Genomic DNA, 20,666 nt, shown 5'->3' with positions numbered 1-20,666 from the left:
TTGGTCCAGCAAAGCCCAAGGTCTGAGGCAGCAATTCTTGATGTTTTCTTGAGACTTAGGCTTTGCTATTCATCACATTTGCTAGGGCTATAGCCACATTGGCTACTGAGGTCATTCAATGACATGTTCTTTTCCTGGCCAAAAGCATACTATGTCTTAGGCCTGGTATTAAGCAATGAGGATTCAATTCTAAAAGTAAAGATTACTTGTCCATAGGAAACATACATTCTGACTGAGAAAGGAAACACATTGGAAAGCTGTGTAGCCTCTCTTTGCAGCTCTTAGGTGCACTTGTTTGCCTTGGGTTGGGTTCATCCACCTACATTCCATTTTCCTATTCACTTCCTTGTCATGTGTTTCTCCTCCCTTATTGTTTCTATGCTCCATGGTCAACTTCCTCGTTCCTCTTGCCTAGTCATATCATCTCCCTAACTCACCTGAATGGATGAGCAGGCAGGCATAAATGGTGGTGCTCCAGTAAATGACCTAGGTTGCTCAGAGGCTAAGCCTATCACAAACCTTTTAAAATTGTTCCTATCCATATCAACTTCTCCAATCCTGTAGCCCAGTATAAATAATTCAGCCTTCATATTCATTCAAGCAGTGTTATCAAAGGAGACAATACAAATTTGTCAGATGCTATTAGGATGGACCAAGGGCTCATGTGATGGACCATTGCAGTTACTGTGTTATGATGAGAAGAGCTCTTGGAGCACTTGGAGTCGGAAGGCCTAGGTTTGAGTCCCAACTCTTTCACTTACAGACTGTGTGACCTTGGAGAACCACTTACCTTGCCTTGGCCTTGCTTCCTCATTTGGAAAATGGGAATAAAAATACCTGCTTTGTCTACGTAAAAGGGTTGTTGTGCAGAACATGGAACTGGAAGGGATCTTAGTGGATGTTTAGTCCAACTCCCTTATTTTACAGAAGAGGAAACAGGCTCAGAAAGGGTCAGTTACTTGGCCAAGTTAATTAAGATAATTATTATATAATTATATAAGACAATATTATATGAAAGCATGGATAAAGCTCTGTAGGGCCTTTGTGAACTATAAAATGGGCATCTGCATGGTGCAATGGGTAGAGTTTTGCACCTGAAGTCAGGAATACTCATCTTCATGAATTCAAATCCAGCCTCAGACACACTAGTTGTATGCCCTTGGGCAAGTCAGTTCACCCTGTTTGCCTCAATTTCTTCATTGATAAAATGAGCTGGAGAAGGAAATGGCAAACCACTCTAGTATCTTTGCCAAGAAAACCTCCATTGGGGTCACAAAGAGTCAGACATGACTGAAATGACTGAACGACAACAAAAACTATAATGCACTATATAATGTCATTATTATAAACTTTTTAGAATCGTCAGTCTCATGAGATTAGTTACAGTAGTGCGCTGTGAGAATTAATGAGGACAATCAATAATTTCGATGCGATTTCATCTTGTGAAAACAATGGTTCTACATTGCCCTTCTTTTGACCCTACTTGTAACCTCTGAGCTTGAAGATTGCCTGGCTTTCTCCATCTTTAGTTAATCATTTGTTGGTTGAGTGCTAGATTTTGTCCCATATATGCATTTGCTCTTTTTTGTTTTCAATTCTGTAAGGTTTTAATAAACGTTATTACTCCAAGGAAGTGCTCAAAAGTTGCATTTACTAAAAGAGCACACTGAAATGGTTGTTTAGGATATCAGTGTCTGTTGATGTGGAAAATTCAGGCTCATACTGAAACAGGATTATCCACCATGAAGCACAAAGGAAAGTGTGGTTGAAAATGAAAACAACTCCACTAACTGACGAAGTATTGTTGCAAAACAGCCTAATTCATCCTCAGAAAATAAAGACCTTCACAGAGACCTGGCAGTTGGAGGGATTGTTATTGATTTGTTCACAGTGTGGAGCAGACTCCTCCAAGTTGGAAGAACTGCAAGAAGACCAGTAAAAACAAAACCAAACAGTTGCTGGTACTATGAAGAAAACAAAACGGTTGTTCTTGACAAGAAAATACAAAGACAAGGAGTAGAGTGCTGAAGATTGGAAAAAGGTAATTTTTATTGATGAAACTCAGTTTATTATCCAAGCCTGTGCCAAGCACTTACTAAGTTCCTACCATGTTCCGCACACTGTGCTAAGTTACGCTGGGGATACAAAGAAAGGTGGAAACCAGTCTCTGCTCTCAAAAAGCTCACAGTCTGATAGAGGAGACAATGTGCAAACAACTATGTGCAAGTAAGATAAAGACAAGATTAATCAGGGATAGTTTCAGAGGGAAGGCACTAAGGTTAAGAGATAGGACAGGCTTCTTGAAGAAGGTGGGGTGTTGGGGCTTGAAGGGAGCAAGGGAAGCCAGAAAGCAGAGATGAGAAGGATGAAAGTTTTAGGAATGGAGAACAGTCAAGGAAAATTTCTGAAGTGAGGAGGTAGAGGCCAATATCACTGCAAAGGACAGGGAGAAAGGGGCCAGGTCATGAAGGACTTTGAAAGCCAGACCAAGCATTTTATTGCTGATTCTTATCAGATTATAAAACATCCTCTCAAATGTTTTTTGGGGGGATTAAAAAATAGCACTGGCACGATTTCCAGGGAAGACCTTTTCTCCCTTAAGAGTTAAACATCTGCCTACTCAGAAGTGTGCGCTGTTTTTCTGGCGTGTTTATTGTGAGCCATTTACCTGGGCAGCTAGGTAGTACAGTAGATAGAGTGTGGAGCCTACAGTCAGGAAGACTCATCTTCCCTGAGTTCAAATCTGGCCTGATACTTACTAGCTCTGTGACCCTGGGCAAGTCACATAACCCTGTTTGCCTTAGTTTCCTCATCTGCAAAATGAACCAGAGAAGGGAATGCAAACCACTCCAGTATCTTTGCCAAGAAAACCCCAAATGGGGTCATGAAAAGTCAGACATGAGTGAATAACAACAGTTTGCCAAAAAGTCTAAGAATTACCCATAATCATTCACTATCAGAAAACCAACCAAAGAGAGGTAACTGGAAATCTTGTTCCTTCTGAGGGAATGATGAACTCTGATAAACATATTTATATACAGAGAAGCAGAAGTTTAAAAAGACCTAAAGAGATCTAGTATACTATAATATGACTTTGCACCAAACTACATGTCATGAAAAGTTAAGAAAATGAACCAAGAGATGGCAATAAACATGATCAAGTAGCCTGAGAACTGATCTGATTTAAACTCTGAAGAAAACTTGTGGGCTGTAATCAAGACTAGACTTGAGAATATGACTATTCATCAACAGTACACTTAATATCCAATGTGACAAAAGTGTGGCTTTATGATGAAGAATTAAATAATATGTGTCAAAATCTTGTGAACTCTGTGACAAATTGTATAAAAAAGTGATTGTTGCAAAAGGAGGATATTTTGCATATGACAAATTTTTTAAAGATGTAAAAATTTGCAAGTCATTTTTTATTAGTTTCCATTTCGTAGAAAACTGACAAACAAAGTGATTGGCTGAAGGTCAAATAGCAAATCAACAACAGAAATAGAAGGGAGATCTCATAACAGAATCTACAGCTTTTGTAGCTGCCTTGGAGCAGAAAGGCATGAACTTGATGGAAGAGCAACAAAGCTACCATGTAGGATAGCCCAGACATGTAAGAGGGACTTAATCCACATGAGCATTCATTCCTCAAAAGTTTTAAGATGTGTCAATAAATTTAATTATTTTATTTTGTCCCAAGTAATCTGCACACCTGAGTATGTGCCTAAGTCTAGATATAAAGGTTAATAGCCAGTGGTATATTTTTTGTCAAAATGAATATGGACACTTTGACCTATGGAACAGAATTTTTATCTAGATCTGGGCTTCCTGCTGAGTGCACTCTGGGTACTTGATAAATACTTACTGACTGCTGGAGCTTCATTCCATGGATATTTTATTTAGTGTGAAGCATAATCAAATGTCTTTAACAACTATCTGTTCCCCTGTAAGTTCCCGAGATCAGACAAATTCTTAATGTTTCAGGGGAAAATAATATAGCTTGCTATAGAACTTGGAGAAACGAAAAGCAAAAACTTGAGGATATAAAACACCATGCTTACTTTTTTTTTTAAAAGCAGACAAGAGTTTATTTGCAAAAGTGTAATGTTATGAGATACAGTATAACTAATGAAAATCAACCAATTTCATCATATCTTTAATGTATTATTCAAATGCAATGCATTGTAGTTTAAAGCCCTGTGACATTAGTTCTAATATTATAGTAACAACTAACATTTCAGTTAATAAATAACTGTGAATATAGCCATATGTTCAGTTTATTTTCCTTAGTTTATCATGAATTACAATTTCATTCTGACTTCAGTCATAAAAGTGATAAATACTTGTTTATACATTTTCATGCATTGCTTGCTTATTTAATTAATCCCGAAAAGCTTCTAAACACATATCATGGTGAGTTACACAAATTAGGTATATTTTCATCCTGCTGACTTGACACCATTTATAATAAAAGATTAAGTCTAACTTTGCTTAAATTTGATGTACATTGCCAACACTGCATAGTTTATAATATTTGATGTATTTTCTTCAAAAGCCCCAAACACTGGCAAAGTAGAACTGCTAAATTTTTGATCTAGCACAAAATTTCTGTCAATTTTTTCAAACAAATATGGGTTTCAAAAGTCAGTTCCATTTTCATCAACTGAGAGGTAGCACATACCACCTCTGAGAAGAAAGGTTGTCCAAAAGAAAATGAGGAACATTGGATAATAGCAAGTCAAATCCAATGGACATTTGGCTACTAATATAGCAGTTGTTAATGTTGTTAGTGTTGATAATGAGTATTTACAACAATAAACTGGTAGGTATAGAGCATCTGCCTCGGTGGTCAAGGTTAGGGACATAGCAAAGGTGGTCTTGTCTGATGGCACTCCTAGTCCTATGTTAGATGGAGGTGACAGATTGTTCAATTTTGAGTGTGGCGATCAGTGTTGGGAAAATGGTTATTTAGAGCTGAGTGGGAATAGTAAGAGAGATGGCATTCATACTGTCCATTTTGTTAAGCTCCTGTCTCACGTTGATCTGTTTCCTACCCTATAAACACAATATCTGGGCAATTACAAACAATTCCTACTCCCATCTATTTTACTTCTGTATGGTGGGAAATGTGAAGGAACTGAAAGGATGCAGCTTAGCTATTAAGTGGGACAGAGCCTCACAAAAACTCTTTACAACCTAAACCCTTCTAATCTATGACTGCTTTCCCTTAGCAGGGACTGGACCATTGGGCCTTTCCTATAACTTTACAGGGAAAAAGACTGTTTTAATATTTTTCTTTACTCAAAGAGATCCTTCTTGCCTCAGTACTTGACATGTCTTTAAAAGTCAAGGTGTAGAATGAACAGCCACAAACATTGATTAAAATTACATGTACATGATATGTGAAAATACAAGTGGTAGAAGACATATTTGAGATGAAGTGAGTTAAATTAATCTTATAACGCTTTTCCAAAGATAACTGTGTCTTTCTAATAATCTTCTCATCACTAAACTAGTTAGGAAAGACATAATTACTTTCTAGTGAAATGTTTTGGATATGTATATTATGAAATACCATAAATAATAATTTTTGTTGGTTTTTATATTGATTGGATTATGGTCTGTAGAGATCAAACTGTGATCTGTTATGGCAAGAAAAGGGAGTAAGTAAAGTTTATTTTAGCTTTTGAATATAGAACTCCATTTTTGGATTTTCAGGCAATTTACCAATGACATTTTGCCAGTTTTCACAGCCTAAAAAGAAAACTATGACTGTGTGCCTGTATGGAAATGCTCCTTAGCTAGAAAGGTAAAATTAAACTCCAAGCAAATGAGAATCAGTACAAGCAGAGGAGGGAATGCTGGATTTGGAGTCAGAAGACCTAGGTGTGAATCCTGGCTTTTTCATTAAAAAAAAAAAACAAACCCCCCAAAAATAACTGTGATCGTGGGCCTCAGTTTCCTCATCTGAAAAATGAAAGGAACAGACAACACAATCTCTAAAATTCCTTCCAAATTTAAAATCCTGTGACCCTAAGTAACTCACTTTTATTCTACGTTTTATCCCAATATTTCAAATATCTGTTGAAATTCAATCTATGGTGGCCTTGGAACCTATCTATGGAACACATAGTGAAAGGATGTAAGTGATTTGCTCCAGGTTACAGGGCAAAGTGACTGCAGTGATACAAAGCATAGAAATATTGAGTTTTTGGTAGTCCATTATTTAACTACAAGTCAACACTTCGTTTTACTGTAGAGGCTTAGTTAGGACTGACTACCTCTTTGATATCAGGCATGTTAAATGTATTCTCCCTCCCATCCCCTGAGCCCCCAAACCCAAAGCGTGCCTTTGCTGTTTGTAACTTTTGACAAAATAAACAGATCTTCAGTAGAGAGGGTTATTTTACTATTCAGGGATGCTTGGGCTGTCTTTGTGCCTACAGTTCTGTACTTTTCCATTGTATACCCTTAAAGAAAAAGGTTAGGATCATTTTCATGGTCAAGCATAATTCCTTTGTGTTTCTACTAGTTTTTTCCTCTCTGATCTCTCTTCTGTACATCAGTCAGTAGTGCTCTCCTGGGACAGGCACTATGCACTTCATTAATAAAAAGAGATTAAAGGAAAAAGCCTCAGTCTCCTAATACACATGGATAATTTGGTGTCATCCACAAGGCAATAGACCCCTGCTGCAGAGATGTCATTAGAAAGGTACAATTTCATTACTTTTTACTGGCAGAGCCTTGAGTGAAATACAAAATATGTTACCTCATATGCAAAAAGAAAAATTATATCCGAACTCACAACTTATGTATTCATTTGCTTCATGTCTCTAAAATACTAGAATTTAAGAAAGACATTTTATAGTTCTTACATTTGTAATATTTTTCCTTAGTAAGTCCCTTAAAAGCATGCTTTTATGAAATATTGAGCAAAACACATCTATTAAAACAAAGTTATTTTTGTTTCCAAACCTCAAATGAAATGTTTTGAAAACCAAAATCACGCACCATTTTTTTTCTTCTCTGATTTGATGAATGAAGTAGCATAGTTGTATCTCATGCACACAGAAGAGTGTATACAAACATAATGTGGAAGAATATTGCTAAACATGATTGCCATCAGGAAAGTCATTATGATATAAAGTTTTTTTTTTATGGTGAAAGGGGACAGGGAATCTGTTAACTCTGGCTGGTTAACTTAGTTTATCTCTAAACTGACTTATCTACTGATAATTGATAGCTCGGCCTACACTAGGAAAACACAACCACTGATGTTAAGCCCCTTTGACGGTGTAGTATTCATACATTTGGCCTAGCAGCCAAACACAGCCCTCAGGTGACTTTCACACTCGGCTCTATAGAAACCAGTGCCAAGCAAGAAACTTGGAGCTGGAGAAGTGAATTATTGGCCAAGTAGCGCTCTACCCTTGGATGGTGCCTAGAACCTAGGCAGGCACCATCACCAAATGCCACTGGCACTACCCAGACGGCTGCATTGGCTTTACCTTTCTCAGGCAGCCTCGCGGCTTCCCTAGCACCGAAGAGAATCAGGTTTAATAATGGTCCATTATCTCACTGCCACAGACACACAGCTGCCATTAACGCTAAAAAGTACTTCTCAGTTGGAGCTGTGCTTGGGAGAGGGGAGCTCTTGGTTATCAGCTATTTACAAGCTACCCCTTGCAGTGATGAGTTTTTGCTTCACTTCTACTGGGTTTTGTTCACTGAAATTGACATTAGCAGCTCTTTGTTTTAGACTAAAGCCTATACAGTTAAAACTGTATGAACTGGGGTTTCCAGAGAACTCAGTATTGACATAAGGCAAAAGCAAAACAAATAGAAACTATTTCTGTGCATCCTTAAAACAAAGAAATGAGTCCGTAATAAAAATCCATTACATTTACTTCTGTTGGGTTATCCACGACACTTCTAAAAATGAAAGTTAGGTCTTCTAATCATCATTGTATGCAGAACATTCGGATGTTTTCCTTTTCATCTGGTCCCATTTTACTTCCTGAAGCCTCTTCTTTCTCAATTTCCCTTACCCAGTACAAGACATCACATTTGTAATAGCTATTATTCACCAATTGAGAATGAGAAATGAGAGGGACTTTCTTATCATTGAGACTGAGTAGAACTCTTTAACAAGAGAAGTCCGGATCAATTAGTGTTTTTGCCACGGACATGGCTTAGGTAAGCAGAGTTTATCTAGCAATAATAGTCAGAATTAATAGAATGTTTCTGTTATCAAAAATATCTCTTATCGAATGGTTAAATATAGCTAACCAAAGTTAGTGACAAACAAAAACCCCAGATTTTTCCAATAAATTAAAAAGATAAGTATGGTTAAAATTGAGATGACATAAATGAACACACCATGGTTTATTTAAGTTAAATGCACTGAAAACAGATTAACCTTTGTTTCCTTTGATACCAGAATCCACATTTCCTTGATCTTATATTATTAGGTTGTAACATGGGAACATACTGATTCCCATATGAGCCTGGGACTCCTGGTGGGACTAAATTTCAATAGATGAACCTCAAGACTTAGATGTTTGATCAGATGGACATAGAAAACAACATACATATATAGTATTTGAGAATGTCTCAACCTTGGACTTTTTAGATGGACTATTATATCAGAGGGGGGTGACATTTGCTTTGTAAAAGATAGATATGTGTAATATCAGTTTAATAAGAACTATTTGCAATGACTCATCTACTTTTTAAAGCCCCTATTAAACTATTATTTTGCAGGCTTACAGTTTTTTTTTAAAGTGATTGCCTGGTGACATGGATGGGGTGCAGGTGGGAGAACATAAGTAATTCCTCCCTTGAATTTGAATCTGTGCCTTATTGTACATTACCACTGATAAATCTGCAAAGACCGTTTCATGTAGTAAAACAGCCTAATTGGGGGTGACAACAGCCCATCACGTGTCAGAAGAACAATTTGATAAATACATGTCCATAGGCACTTCTCAGGCAAGTCTCAACTGTCAATCTGCACTTTAAACATAGGTACTTTTAGTTCACTATTGACTGCTAATAAATGAGGACAGAAATAAACATTTATGTATATTCAGTTTGGGAGTATACCTTTTAGAATTTGGAATCCACTGCAGGTCTACTTCCCATCTTGGCAGAGAGAAGGAGGGATTTAACATTTAGAGACTAAGGACTCTGACATAAAGGAGCTGATAAATTGCTTCCTCCTTCAAAAACTAGAAGACCTGCATGTGCCTGATTTATAATAAATCTGTTTCTTTAATGGGTGGAAGGAAATCTGCGGGGTCTTCTCTGCTTTCAGTGCCACGTGATAGTCATACTGAAGACAACACTTCATTGGATGATTCTTTCCCCTTCTTTTCATCCCCCCTCTCAACATCAATTGTATGCACTAATCCAGGTTTCAGGATCAAATCGTCGGTTTCTACCTGACTTCTGTTGTCATCCACCTCCATGTAGGTCCCTTTAGTTTGCTGAGAAGTCTTACTGAAGGCCTCCTTCAAACGGCGTTTAAGTTCTATATCAGGACAGAAGACATATTCATAAAGACCACCAGCAAGGACGGCTCCAATGATTGGTCCTACCCAGTAGATCTGCGGAAAGATGGAATAATAGAAAGCTGTTGAAAATTATTATTCCAAAAAAACTAAAAACCATTTGAATGTGAATTTGACTAGATTAGTTAGGGTTTATGTATTAGAGAAAACTGAGCTGCATAGAAAATGTAAGACATTACAATAATTCACCCGAATCCATAGATCTCTGAGTGAATTTCTGAGCAGGAAACAAGAAAGAATTCTCCTTTTTTTTTTTTAAAAACCTCTTTTCAATTTTCTTTTCTTTCTATTGTCTTAGTTCTCTAAAGTCAGAACACTTTTTTCTTGGCTGTATTGAAAACCATACATGTGTTATGAATTCTCCACTTGAACTTGAAATAAATACAAAAGAATTTCCAGGGGTGTTTTTATTCTTCCTTAGAGTTGCCAGTCTTTTACTGGTTTTCTCTGAGGTCATGTTCACAGCACAGACTTGGCAATATTTGGATTTAGCTATAAAGCATCCCACTGAAAATTTACAGAAGGAAATGTGAGAAGAATAACTAGAGAGAGCTCTATTTTTCACCCATGATTTTCCTAAGTTTTGGTGAATTGGTTTTATTTGCAAATGTCACAATATTTTCATTCTTGTTCCTAATCAGAAATTGAATATTCTCAGTGCTTAGCTCTTTAAAAATGCAGTAGCTAGCATTTAGATATCAATTTAAGGTTTTCATAGTACTTTACAAATATTATTTTATGCTGTTGTTATTCTTATTTTAAAGATGAATAAATTGAAGCAGATCAGAGGTTAAATGAGTTGCCCAGCGTCACACAATTAGTAAACATTTGAGTCTGACTTTGAATTCAGGTCTTCCTGGTTCCATATCAGGTGCTCTACTCTATCCACTGCACCACTTAGCTTCCTTTTTAACAATGGCAAACACATTTCCACCATAGTCTGAGTGATGAACAACCTCTGTTTTCATCTGCGATGGGACATAAAAATCAACTTGCCAAAAGTTGAGTGAGATCATCTGTGGGTTGAAATTAAACTTTCTAATGAACTGGAATTTTCCCCTTAGAGAAAACATCTATGATGGACTACTAAGCAATTTTTAGATACTTTTGTCTCTTTCTGAAAAAGAGGTAGTTAAATGGTGTTCACCAGAGCTCAGGAAAAATTCCTTCACACAGCTTTCTCGCTGCAAAATACAAACCAAATTCCAACTTTAAGCTGTGACTGTAGCAAACACAATTGATCAAACTGTGGGCATAGTGCCTGTAAGACTGGGTTCCTTGCCTTGAACACAAAATGAACTGTAAGAAAGTTTATTTTCTTTGTTCTCTTTCAAAGTGGGAAATGAGAACCCTCCCCCAAATGTCTTTGCTCTTTGTTTCTTTGGTAAACACTCATTTGATTAGTAAGACTGATTATGTGGACAACCACTTTCAAAAAGGAGAGCAGAGTCGATTAGCTGAGTACCTAAATACCTGTTTCCTACATTTATGCAAAAGACAGCTTGATTTTGAGAGATAGTTTTATGTTTTTCAAATAAGACATCTATTTGTTTTTAGTTATAGTTTAGATATAGTATCTATCTGTTTTTAGTTATAGTAGATTCTTTTTTAAAATGGATTTAAATATTAGTGATTTTTTTTTCTTTCATGTTTTCACTTTTCCCTTGGAAAAGTTCTCAGGGGAATTTCCAACAAATAATGAATGGGCTTGGACCATAAGTACTAAAGGACAGAGCAAGATACAAAACAGAACAAATTCTTTAAATATGTAACTAAATATGTCTGTGTATATGTTTAAATAATTATGACTACTTTTGCATAATTTTGTCATATACCTCCCTGATATCTATTCAAATTTCTATCCTCTGTATGTAGTGGGACTGATTGCATCAGACACTACAGATTTTAATCTTGCCCGGGATCAGTCTCTAAAATGGCTGCATTACCCTTTGGTTTTTTTTTCCAGACCTGTTGCAAGACTTCACTAAAATAAAACTGATTAAGTTAGAAAACAGAAAACTATGTTGTCTTGAAGCCTTACCGCCATATTAATTATTTAGGCACCAGACTGAACATACTCCTTAATCTCACATAGTTTATATATGTTCATAAATACATATTATATATATAAACTATATTTCCATGATAACAGTTAAATTACATTATATATTTACATGATCTGCTTGCTGTTGGGATGCTTCCAGTTCCCATACAATTAGTTGGATTTATGCTTTGATAAACAAAGAAGGTAAACATGTCTTGCCTGGACAATGTTTTCAAGTCCATGGCTTTCCAAAGGTAGGCTTTCTTTCATTGCTGAACAGGATTTGTTTTTCATTTACTTGGGAAACTAACCCATCCCACTCCCCCACTTTTTAATTTGCTTCAAATAGGACACCTACAAGTGTGCACTAAATTCTGCCACACAGCCTATCACACACAGCACAAAAAGCAGGACATTTATAAGATCCTTCCTGCAGGCACAGAACAGATGTAAGATGGGATGTTTTGCAGCAGATCTGTGCTAGTATTTCCCTCGTCTTTATGGAAGGTGCCATAAAAGGGAAAAAAATACAACAATAAACAAATGAGAAACAAGCAATTGGTCATTGTTCTCAGCCATTGGAAGATAATAACAATAACAAACACATTTACCCAGTGATTTTCCCAGTTTCCCATGATAACAGCAGGTCCAAAAGATCGGGCAGGGTTCATGCTGGCACCAGTGTAATTGATCTATTGGAAAAATGAAATCAACTTCAGGCATTATTAAAATAGGATTACTACTAGCATCATTCACTGCCACTTGATACCATTAGCCAGCCCATTTGGAGATTTTTAGTTATTGGTAGGTATATCAACATTCTTTATGACAGAATTAACAAAATTATCCCTCAAACTGAAGAAACAGTAAGTTAAATGCTAAACAAGTATGGCCATTAAACACATCTTCAGCCTAGTTCTAAGGAAAAGAAAAGAGAAATGAATCAATTATTTAAATAGAGTTGGAAACTTACAGCAAATAAATGTCCAATTGCAACGGAAAATCCAATTGCTAAAGGTATTGAACCAGTGACATCAGTTCGCTTTGAATCACAGCTGGCAAAGATAGTAAACACCAACTGAAATGTGATTATCAACTCCACTAGGAGCCCATGACCAGCTGTGAGATTTCCATGGACCTAAAAAGAGAAAAATAATGCCTTCTTAGTAGAAGTATGCATCTTCTACAACAATATATTAATACAAAAGGCATATTTCATCAGGGTTAAAGGTGGTGGTTATATTCAAGATATTTTTTTTTAATTGTGAGGAAAAAAACCCAGACTACGTTTCTATTCATTTTGGCAATTAGAGGCAATTTCACAATGACCAAATGGAACTCAAATTGAATGCCCAGTCCTACAAAGGAAGTCAATTTTATAGGTGCTGAACTTAAACTTGTAAACCATTTTTAAGGGCATTGTAATTTCATAATGCGATTAGAAATTCATTAATTAGGTTTAAATTAATTAATTTGTATTTCAATTAAATTTTAAGCAGTGTGAGGCTCTACTGGATTTTTAATCAGCTGTGGTGCTGAGCTAACAAATGATATTCCTTATCAGCTTAGAACAAAGCTGGGATGTAAACATGAATATTTTTTGTAAAAGAAACAGTATTCTAATGGAAATGAAAATAAATTATTCTCACGAATTTCTTCCTCCAACCCCCATCTAAAGAATATATGTTAAGAAACAAGTCATAACCAAAATCTATAGTCAGTAGAGAAAATTGGGATGGTAAAGATAGAGGGAAAAATGCTAGCTTTTGATACTTCTGAACTCAGCAGTATTTTAAATTACTTAATAGCCCCCAAAGATTTCATATTGATACTGCCAGTTTTCCAGAATACTTTCTCGCCCATGCTAATAATTATCTAGGTTCCCCAATGAATAAGATGTTCTCTGGGACTAAATTAACCACTTTGGGGAAGCTATTTCAGGCTGCTAAGGGTTTATTTAGCAGAGTCAACAACATCAACTTCATTGTCTTGGTTTAAAAGTAAGAGTGAAAGTTGTTACCGTGGTAACTCCTAAGCCTCCCACCACACTGGGAGGTGTGACAAGGTAGAGGATCCCTGCCCCGATGATAGCACCTAGGCATTGAGCAGCAATGTAGAAGACAGATTTAGCAAGGCTGATCTTCCTTGTGCAGACCATAGCCACAGTCACAGCAGGATTGATATGGCCTCCACTAATGTGTCCAAAGCACTGGACCATGGTTGCAATGCTGAGTCCAAAACAGAGGGAGATAAGGACCATGTCTACTGGTAAAGGCTTCTCTGTTCCACCCCAGTTGATGGTGGAACCCAAACTGAGGAGTACAAAAATAAGCATTGCCAAAAACTCAGCTGCCACAGCTTTCCAGAAAGGCTGAGTCCAAACTCCTTTGAATGCCACCATGATGCTCTCACGTTTACACAGAGGTCCACACTTACTGAAAAAGAGGAAAATAAGCCTGAATCAGAAGCCACTAAGTCAGCCTGTGTGTTACTGGAAGGTTTTATGACTATAATTGGCAGGTTCTCCAGTGATGCTGAGTGTGGTAGGGAGGAGTTAGTAAAGGCTATTTGCATACCAATAAAAAAAATCCTGGTAATATTGGAGAAAATCTCTTTAATTTTTAAGTTGATCTCCTAGGCTACTAGATGTCATGTTTACTTAGATTTGCATACATATATGTGTATCAGTAACAATCATCACATTTTAAAAGGAAATTTTTTAAATTGAGCCCTGAAAGGAAGGTGCTTAATGAAATTCTTTGAAATACATATTGAAATTGATTTATTCTATTGACTATCCATCAGATCGAGTTTTATTTTCCCTGTCTTAAGGCCATAGACACTTGTGGACACAAAGCAGAAAGTCTTTTCCAGCTATTTTTTTTTCCATTGTTTCCTCGAAAAGATTCTGAAAATGGGCTCAGAGGTCATTCTTTTTCCCCTCTCTAGGGACCCCGGATTAAGACGAAGCCTGCTAGGAAGGCAGAAATTCGAGACCCCTGTCTCTTGCTGCAGAAACACCCCAGCAGGCAAATTAGGAGGGAAAACAAATCACAAAGTGAGCGTTCTCTCAGTTTGCAGCGCTGTGAACAGAATCAGACTGAGCTTCAGACAAGCCATTCCCTCTCCCTCTCTCTAAACCTGGAGCAGAATTTCAGTAAATTGAAGGCAGGAGGAATTCGCTAATTGGTTGCCAACCCACGAGTCACAAAGAGTGTCTTAGTGAAGCCAGATCTGAAAGAAGAGTTCCGTGAAGTATCATCTCCGGAACAAAGCACAGGGGGTGCAGAGTGGAGCACTTGGAGAGAGAGCCTCTCCGGATTGGTAGGAAAGCAGCCTATTCCCCCCCCCCCCCCCAAGGAGCCACCAGGAGCCCAGGCAGAGTCCAAAGCTCTGAATAAATAGAAGTGGTTTTTCAGGACCGAGACAACTAACACACCAGAGCACAACTAGGGGGTTGAGAGGAAGGGACAATGCCATCCTTGGTGTTTCTCCCCATGCCACTCCTCTCTTTGGGGTTGGAGGAGTCTGGGGTAGGTAAGGGTTGCCGGTCAATGACCTTGAGTGGGTGCAGGGCGCATTTTAGGGTGAATTTCGCCCTGGAATTTTTATTTCTTGCACTACAGAGGGGCCATTCAAAGGGCTTCTTCCCGCCCCATGCTCAGCCCTTTCTATTACCCTGAGTTTATGCAAGGATGAAATGATCCACTTGGAGGTCCGCGCCCGCTGGCCCTCAGTGACCCCTCTCTTACTTGCGGGGAGGAGGGAGAAGCAGCCAATAGGTTGACACCTGAGCTAGGCCAAGGGGAGCTGCCTCTGAGGAACAGGGGCAGGAGGAAGGGGGGCTCTTTGGAAGGGGGCGTGGCGCTAAGGGCTCCGGGAAGCTGCGTTGCAGGGTGGGGTGGAGGTGAGGGCGTAGGGAGCAATTAGCAGCAGCTTTCCCTTGCTACCTCCTATTCAGCTCCTGCTTGCCTGACCAGGAGCACTGACTGGATGGAGCCTTGTCCTTCCATCTTTCCCTTTTCCAGTCCCTTTTGCGTAAGGGAAGGCAGGATGAAATTGCCATCTTCCCTATAGGCTCACATGTCCCAAGAACTTAATGCAGGACTTTTTCACCAACGGCCCTAGAGATACATAGAAATACAAAAATATAACTGAGTGTGTGACTGACCCTGGGGCAATGCTCCCAAATGGTCTGGTGTGGTCATGGGCTGCACCCCACAATTGCCCTAGGGACATCTATACAGGCTTTAGCCCTTGTGGGTAAAGTCTTCTGAAAAAAGAGGGCCAAAATCATTGAGTAGATAATGCAAAGGCAACCTCAGAGTGGGAGAGAGACATTTCCCTGGGGACAGGTCTGTAGTGCTGCTCAATGGTTCTCACCACTAAGAACAAAGTTGAGATTGAGGCAAGACAGCTAAGTTAGCACTTTTGCAGGACAGAATTACTTCTTAAGCAGAGTCCATCCACCAATGCATTCCTTAGCAATCAGGTCATCCTCTCCCTACCCAACCTAGCCCTCACATCCCATAACCTATTTTCTGTTCTGGGGCTCTAAAGAGGAAACTGCCTTTGACATTTTAGGATCCACTTCACAGCTTAGTTTTTGGATTGAGTTGATGTTTTGAGGTCAGAGGTAGGAAAGTAAAAAAACACTGGCCTCCTGTCACAAGATAAAGGAGGAGTTACTGGAAGAGAAACAGCAGGGGGTACCCCAAACTTTTCTTGCTTAGCTGAACTTGTCTAAGTGACATATGTAATTATACATGACCCTAACTGGGAAATGAATGACTTGTAACAACCCTGTAAACTAGCATCTATAGAAGCAAATAGCAGCTTTATGATATTAAGCAAGCAAACAAGCAAATAACAAAAAAAAAAAAAGGTTTTTTAAAGTACCCCTATAGAAGCCAAGGGAAGGGGTAGGGAGAGAAGTAGAAAAGCCTAACTCACCAACCAAAAACAGTGGATAAGCTTTGCCCTGGACTTACCAGTGGGCAAAGGCCCTAGTGATGATGGTAAAGGGGGATGCTATCGGCGCTGTTGGTCTTTAACTTTTCACGGAGGAAGGAGAGAGACAAAGTCAGAAGTTAGAAAAGAGTTAGAAAAAGGAGGGAGAAAAGAAGAGAAGTCAGGGAAGCAGGGTGAGCAGGAAGTTTGGTTTTTTTTCCCTTTTAGCTAAGCAAAAGAAAAGGATCTCATGAGAAAACACAAGAGGGAGGAGGTGCCTAAAGAAAAGGCCCACCTCCCTGGCCAAACCTCAGTGGATCTCTCCCTCCCCCAATTCCCCAGGTTCCCTCGCTTCCTTCTCTTTCCTACCACCTGCCTGCCTCCCCAGAGACCTAGTCCAAGAAACTTTGTTGTTTCTTATATTTTTGATCTGTGCCAGCTACAGAAACCCACAAACAAATGAACATCTTTTTAACTATTATTTTTTTTAGACTTTCCTCTGAAACCTACTAGGATTTGTCTTACTCCAGGGCTGAGCTTCTTTTCCTTGTGAACCCCAACATCACTAAGCAGAGTACGTCTCTAGTGTAACAAGTGTTCATACCAGCTATCCTTCTAGTTCCTCTTTATTGCCCCCCAGTTCCCTTAAATGCTCCCACTCTTTGGAAATGCACCAACACAATTTGTTTTGCTTCTTTTGCTCTAGAACAAAGCAGGGTTTGTTGATGTGAACGGGTTTTACTGAGTTGTGCACGTTACTTTCTAACTAAGCACCAAGCTTGTTTATCTAGTCCAATCCATTTTGGGGCAACTAACACCTGGGTGAGTAATTTTTCTGAGCAAAGATATTGCTGATAGGTTTGCCTCTATAGGGTACTTTCTCTGTATTTCCACAGGTCCATTCCCTAATTGTGATTTACTTAAAAGCATCTTCAGCTCTCTCTCCTGTTCTCTGTACCTCTCTAATAAATACTTTCGGCAGCCGGATCTAAAAGAACTACCCACATACTAAGGAGGTACCCTCCAGATTCTACCTGAGATTTCATGTATTTGTATTAAAACACAAGAGCCCTCAGCTTGGCAGCCTTTTACATTGTGTTCCCTTAAGGAAAACAAGGTACTTACCCCCAACGCCTTGATGCTGGTCTGTCACTCATTCCTTCCTTGGATAGAGTGCACGGAAGGCAGCCCTCTAATAGCTCAGACTACAGCACTGAGTGCACTCGGAGTCAGATTACTGCAACTTGTCTGATTGGGTTTTTGGAGTGTAGGGGTGGAAAGATTTTGAACCATGTGGCAATCACTAAGCTATATTTGAACTTGAAATAACTTTTCCTTACCTGATCACTAAAGACTCAGAGCATTTCAGGAATGGGAAGCATGCACACATCTACATATATTTGCATATGTATATATATATATTTATGCACATATACATAATCTTTCATTTGGTCATTTTTATTTTTTAAAGGAAGCACATATCTACTTTATAATATTCTTTGGGTTGGTCATTTTTATTTTTTAAAGGGAATTTCTTTAGCTCTATAATCTGTATTCTCTTAACCTAAGGAATTGCCTTACTTGCTGTATATCATAGTTGAAATGGGGTTAAAAAGTGGCAAACAGATCTTACTCATGCGGTAATTAATTTTTAATATTTTTGAGTTAATGAAGAGTATCTAGTAATTTGTATTTTCTACTTTCAATTTTTCTCCATTGGAGAAGTTGCAATTTATAGCTATATTAGCTCCATTTTTAAGATATGTAAAATTTGGACAGTTTACTAGGAAATAAGGCTATTTCAAAGTAAAAAAAAATGGTACCATTCATATTGTACCTTATGATTTATAAAGCTCTTTCTCCACAAAATTCTTCTCTACAATGACCACAGGAGAAAGGTACCATTATCCTTCCTGTTTAGATGAGTATACTGAGACTCAGGTTAAATGACTTGTCCAAGATTATATGGCTAGTAAGTACAGAACCCGGGAGACCAGCCCAAGTCTTGACTCCAGCCTAGCCCAGCACTTATTTTATGATGTCATGCTGTATTTCTTATGTATATCTCTTTCTGAGAGGAGCATTGTATAAGAAATAGCAAATTTAAGAAGCTTGGGGATGGAATGAGGAATGAACCCTAAAGACATTTAATGCCCAGGAACATAGGGGGCTTTGGGAATTGTGTACAAGATAACATTAAGACTCAGATCACTCTGTAACCATCACATTAAAGACAGAATTATTTTTAGAGTTGAGTGTGCTCATATGAAAAAAAGAACTACAGAGGAAGAAATTCTGAGGAGAGAGAGAAAAAAGACGCATTAAAAATGATTTGTTCTCCTTCTCCCACCGGGGTATCTGAAAGATGGAGATGGATAGAAAATTGTTTACCAGAAGAGAATTTGACATTTTGAATATATTTTTTAAAAAAGCTTACTGTTTCATTCATCTATCTAACCACCTTTTGAAGGGACCTACTATGTATATAGCAGAAACTGAATGTTATTTGGCTTTTGCTGTATTCTATTGTAAAGCTTGGGCATCTAGGTGGCACAGTAGATAGACTACCCGGTCTAGAATCAGGAAGACTCATTTTCCTGAGTTCAAACTGGCCTCAGGTATCAGCTGTACCACCTGGGGTAAGTCACTTAACCCTATTTGCCTCAGTTTCCTCACTTGTAAAAATGAGCTAATGAAGGAAATGGCAAACCATTCCAGGTTCTTTGACAAGAAAGCACCTAATGGTGTCACAAAGGGTCATACACACTGTAAAGTTTGGACTTTCCTTAATAATGTGCTTGGAGGTCTGAATGAATGAAAATGAGAGGAAGGAGTTGAAGTCAAACCTATGTAGAATATATAGAGGGTTTTCTGAAATTCCACATTGGCTTTTAAAACTGATTACCATACACACTTGACAAAGAGTTAAAAATAGGAACAACCTTCTCCTAAACTGTAATATGCTGCTTTTTGTTGTTCGGTCTTTTCAGTCGTGTCCAACTTTTTGTAACCCCATCTGGGGTTTTCTTGGCAAAGGTACTGGAGTGGTTTGCCTTTTCCAGCTCATTTTATGGAAGAAGAAACTGAGGTTTAGTGACTTGCAAACAGGGTTAAGTGACTTGCCCAGGGTCACACAGCTAGTCAGTGTCTGAGGCTGGATTTGAACTTAGGAAGATGAGTCTTCCTGACTCCAGGCCCAGCCTTTGTCCACTGTACCACCTAGCTGCCCAATGGTGTTTCTGGACAGATATATTAAATTGATTACATCTGACCTTAAGGAAATTGACTAAGGGATTGTAAACCTATTGAAACAATATTTTAGCATTTTGATTTCTCTTTGTTAAAGATTCTCTAGCTCCCACCCTCCCCCAATCATGCTCAAGACTGATCTATACACAACAGTCTCACCCCATCAGGGTTTTTTTTTTTTTTTGATTATTTTCTAGGCACATATTTTTTTCAGGTCTGCTCTTCACAAGCTGCCAGCCACTGTGTTTCATTAGCACTCACTGTACTGCCTTGGCAGTTCACATTCTTATTTTTCAAATTGCCAGCAAAACTTGGTTACCACAGTTTCTCAAAACCTTTTCCTTTTCTTCTCGCTAGATGTTTACTGCCCTAGTAAAATGGGTTGGCAGTCCAGGGATGGTTGTTCTCATCACAGAAAGTGCTACCCTAATTGGCACTAGCTGGCACACTTATTAGTAGTCTTCAAAGATAGGCCAGAGACTTAATAGAGATTTACCCTTCGCATGCCAGAGTTTGATAATTTTTCAGCAGATGTAATTTATTTATTTATTTTGGTTTTGATTCAGAATCGGTAGGATATGTGCTATGTACCCTCCCAATGCTGGTGATGGATTTGTGATGATCTAGCCACACTCTCTTGCCTGGTTCTCTTCTGATCAGTATCAGGCACTTAGGTCAGCTATCATGGGATAGAGCAAAAGAAACCAGGCAATATTTTATGGTTAGGTGCTGGTGGATAAAAAAGAGATACAAGCAATAACTTTTGGGTTCTGTGGATTCTATGGATGTCAAGATCCAGATAGGCTTTGGAGAGCAAGTTTCTGCCAACAGTGCCTTTAGCAAGAACTAAA

At 38.4% G+C, this 20,666-nt stretch overlaps 1 protein-coding gene across 2 annotated transcripts; it reads right to left on the bottom strand.

The window, feature by feature from the left end:
• Positions 1-7,301: 7,301 nt before the first annotated feature.
• On the bottom strand, positions 7,302-17,808 carry AQP4 (aquaporin 4). Of its 2 annotated transcripts, none has more exons than XM_020968730.2 (5): positions 17,692-17,808; positions 13,637-14,051; positions 12,590-12,754; positions 12,228-12,308; positions 7,302-9,608 (listed from the first exon to the last, which is right to left on the bottom strand). In XM_020968730.2, the coding sequence occupies exons 1-5, from the start codon at positions 17,721-17,723 to the stop codon at positions 9,330-9,332; spliced, it is 972 nt and encodes a 323-aa protein (XP_020824389.1). In that variant the 5' UTR covers positions 17,724-17,808; the 3' UTR covers positions 7,302-9,329. The 2 variants fall into 2 exon arrangements, with proteins under 2 accessions (XP_020824389.1, XP_020824390.1); XM_020968731.2 differs by lacking the exon at positions 17,692-17,808 and adding an exon at positions 16,608-16,768.
• Positions 17,809-20,666: the final 2,858 nt, after the last annotated feature.

The sequence above is a fragment of the Phascolarctos cinereus genome, unplaced genomic scaffold, assembly GCF_003287225.1.
Source record: "Phascolarctos cinereus isolate Bilbo 61053 unplaced genomic scaffold, phaCin_HiC Scaffold_4;HRSCAF=312, whole genome shotgun sequence".
Lineage (NCBI taxonomy): Eukaryota > Metazoa > Chordata > Mammalia > Diprotodontia > Phascolarctidae > Phascolarctos > Phascolarctos cinereus.
The sequence above is the reverse complement of the archived record's forward strand: the minus strand, read 5'-3'. Positions and strand labels throughout refer to the sequence as shown.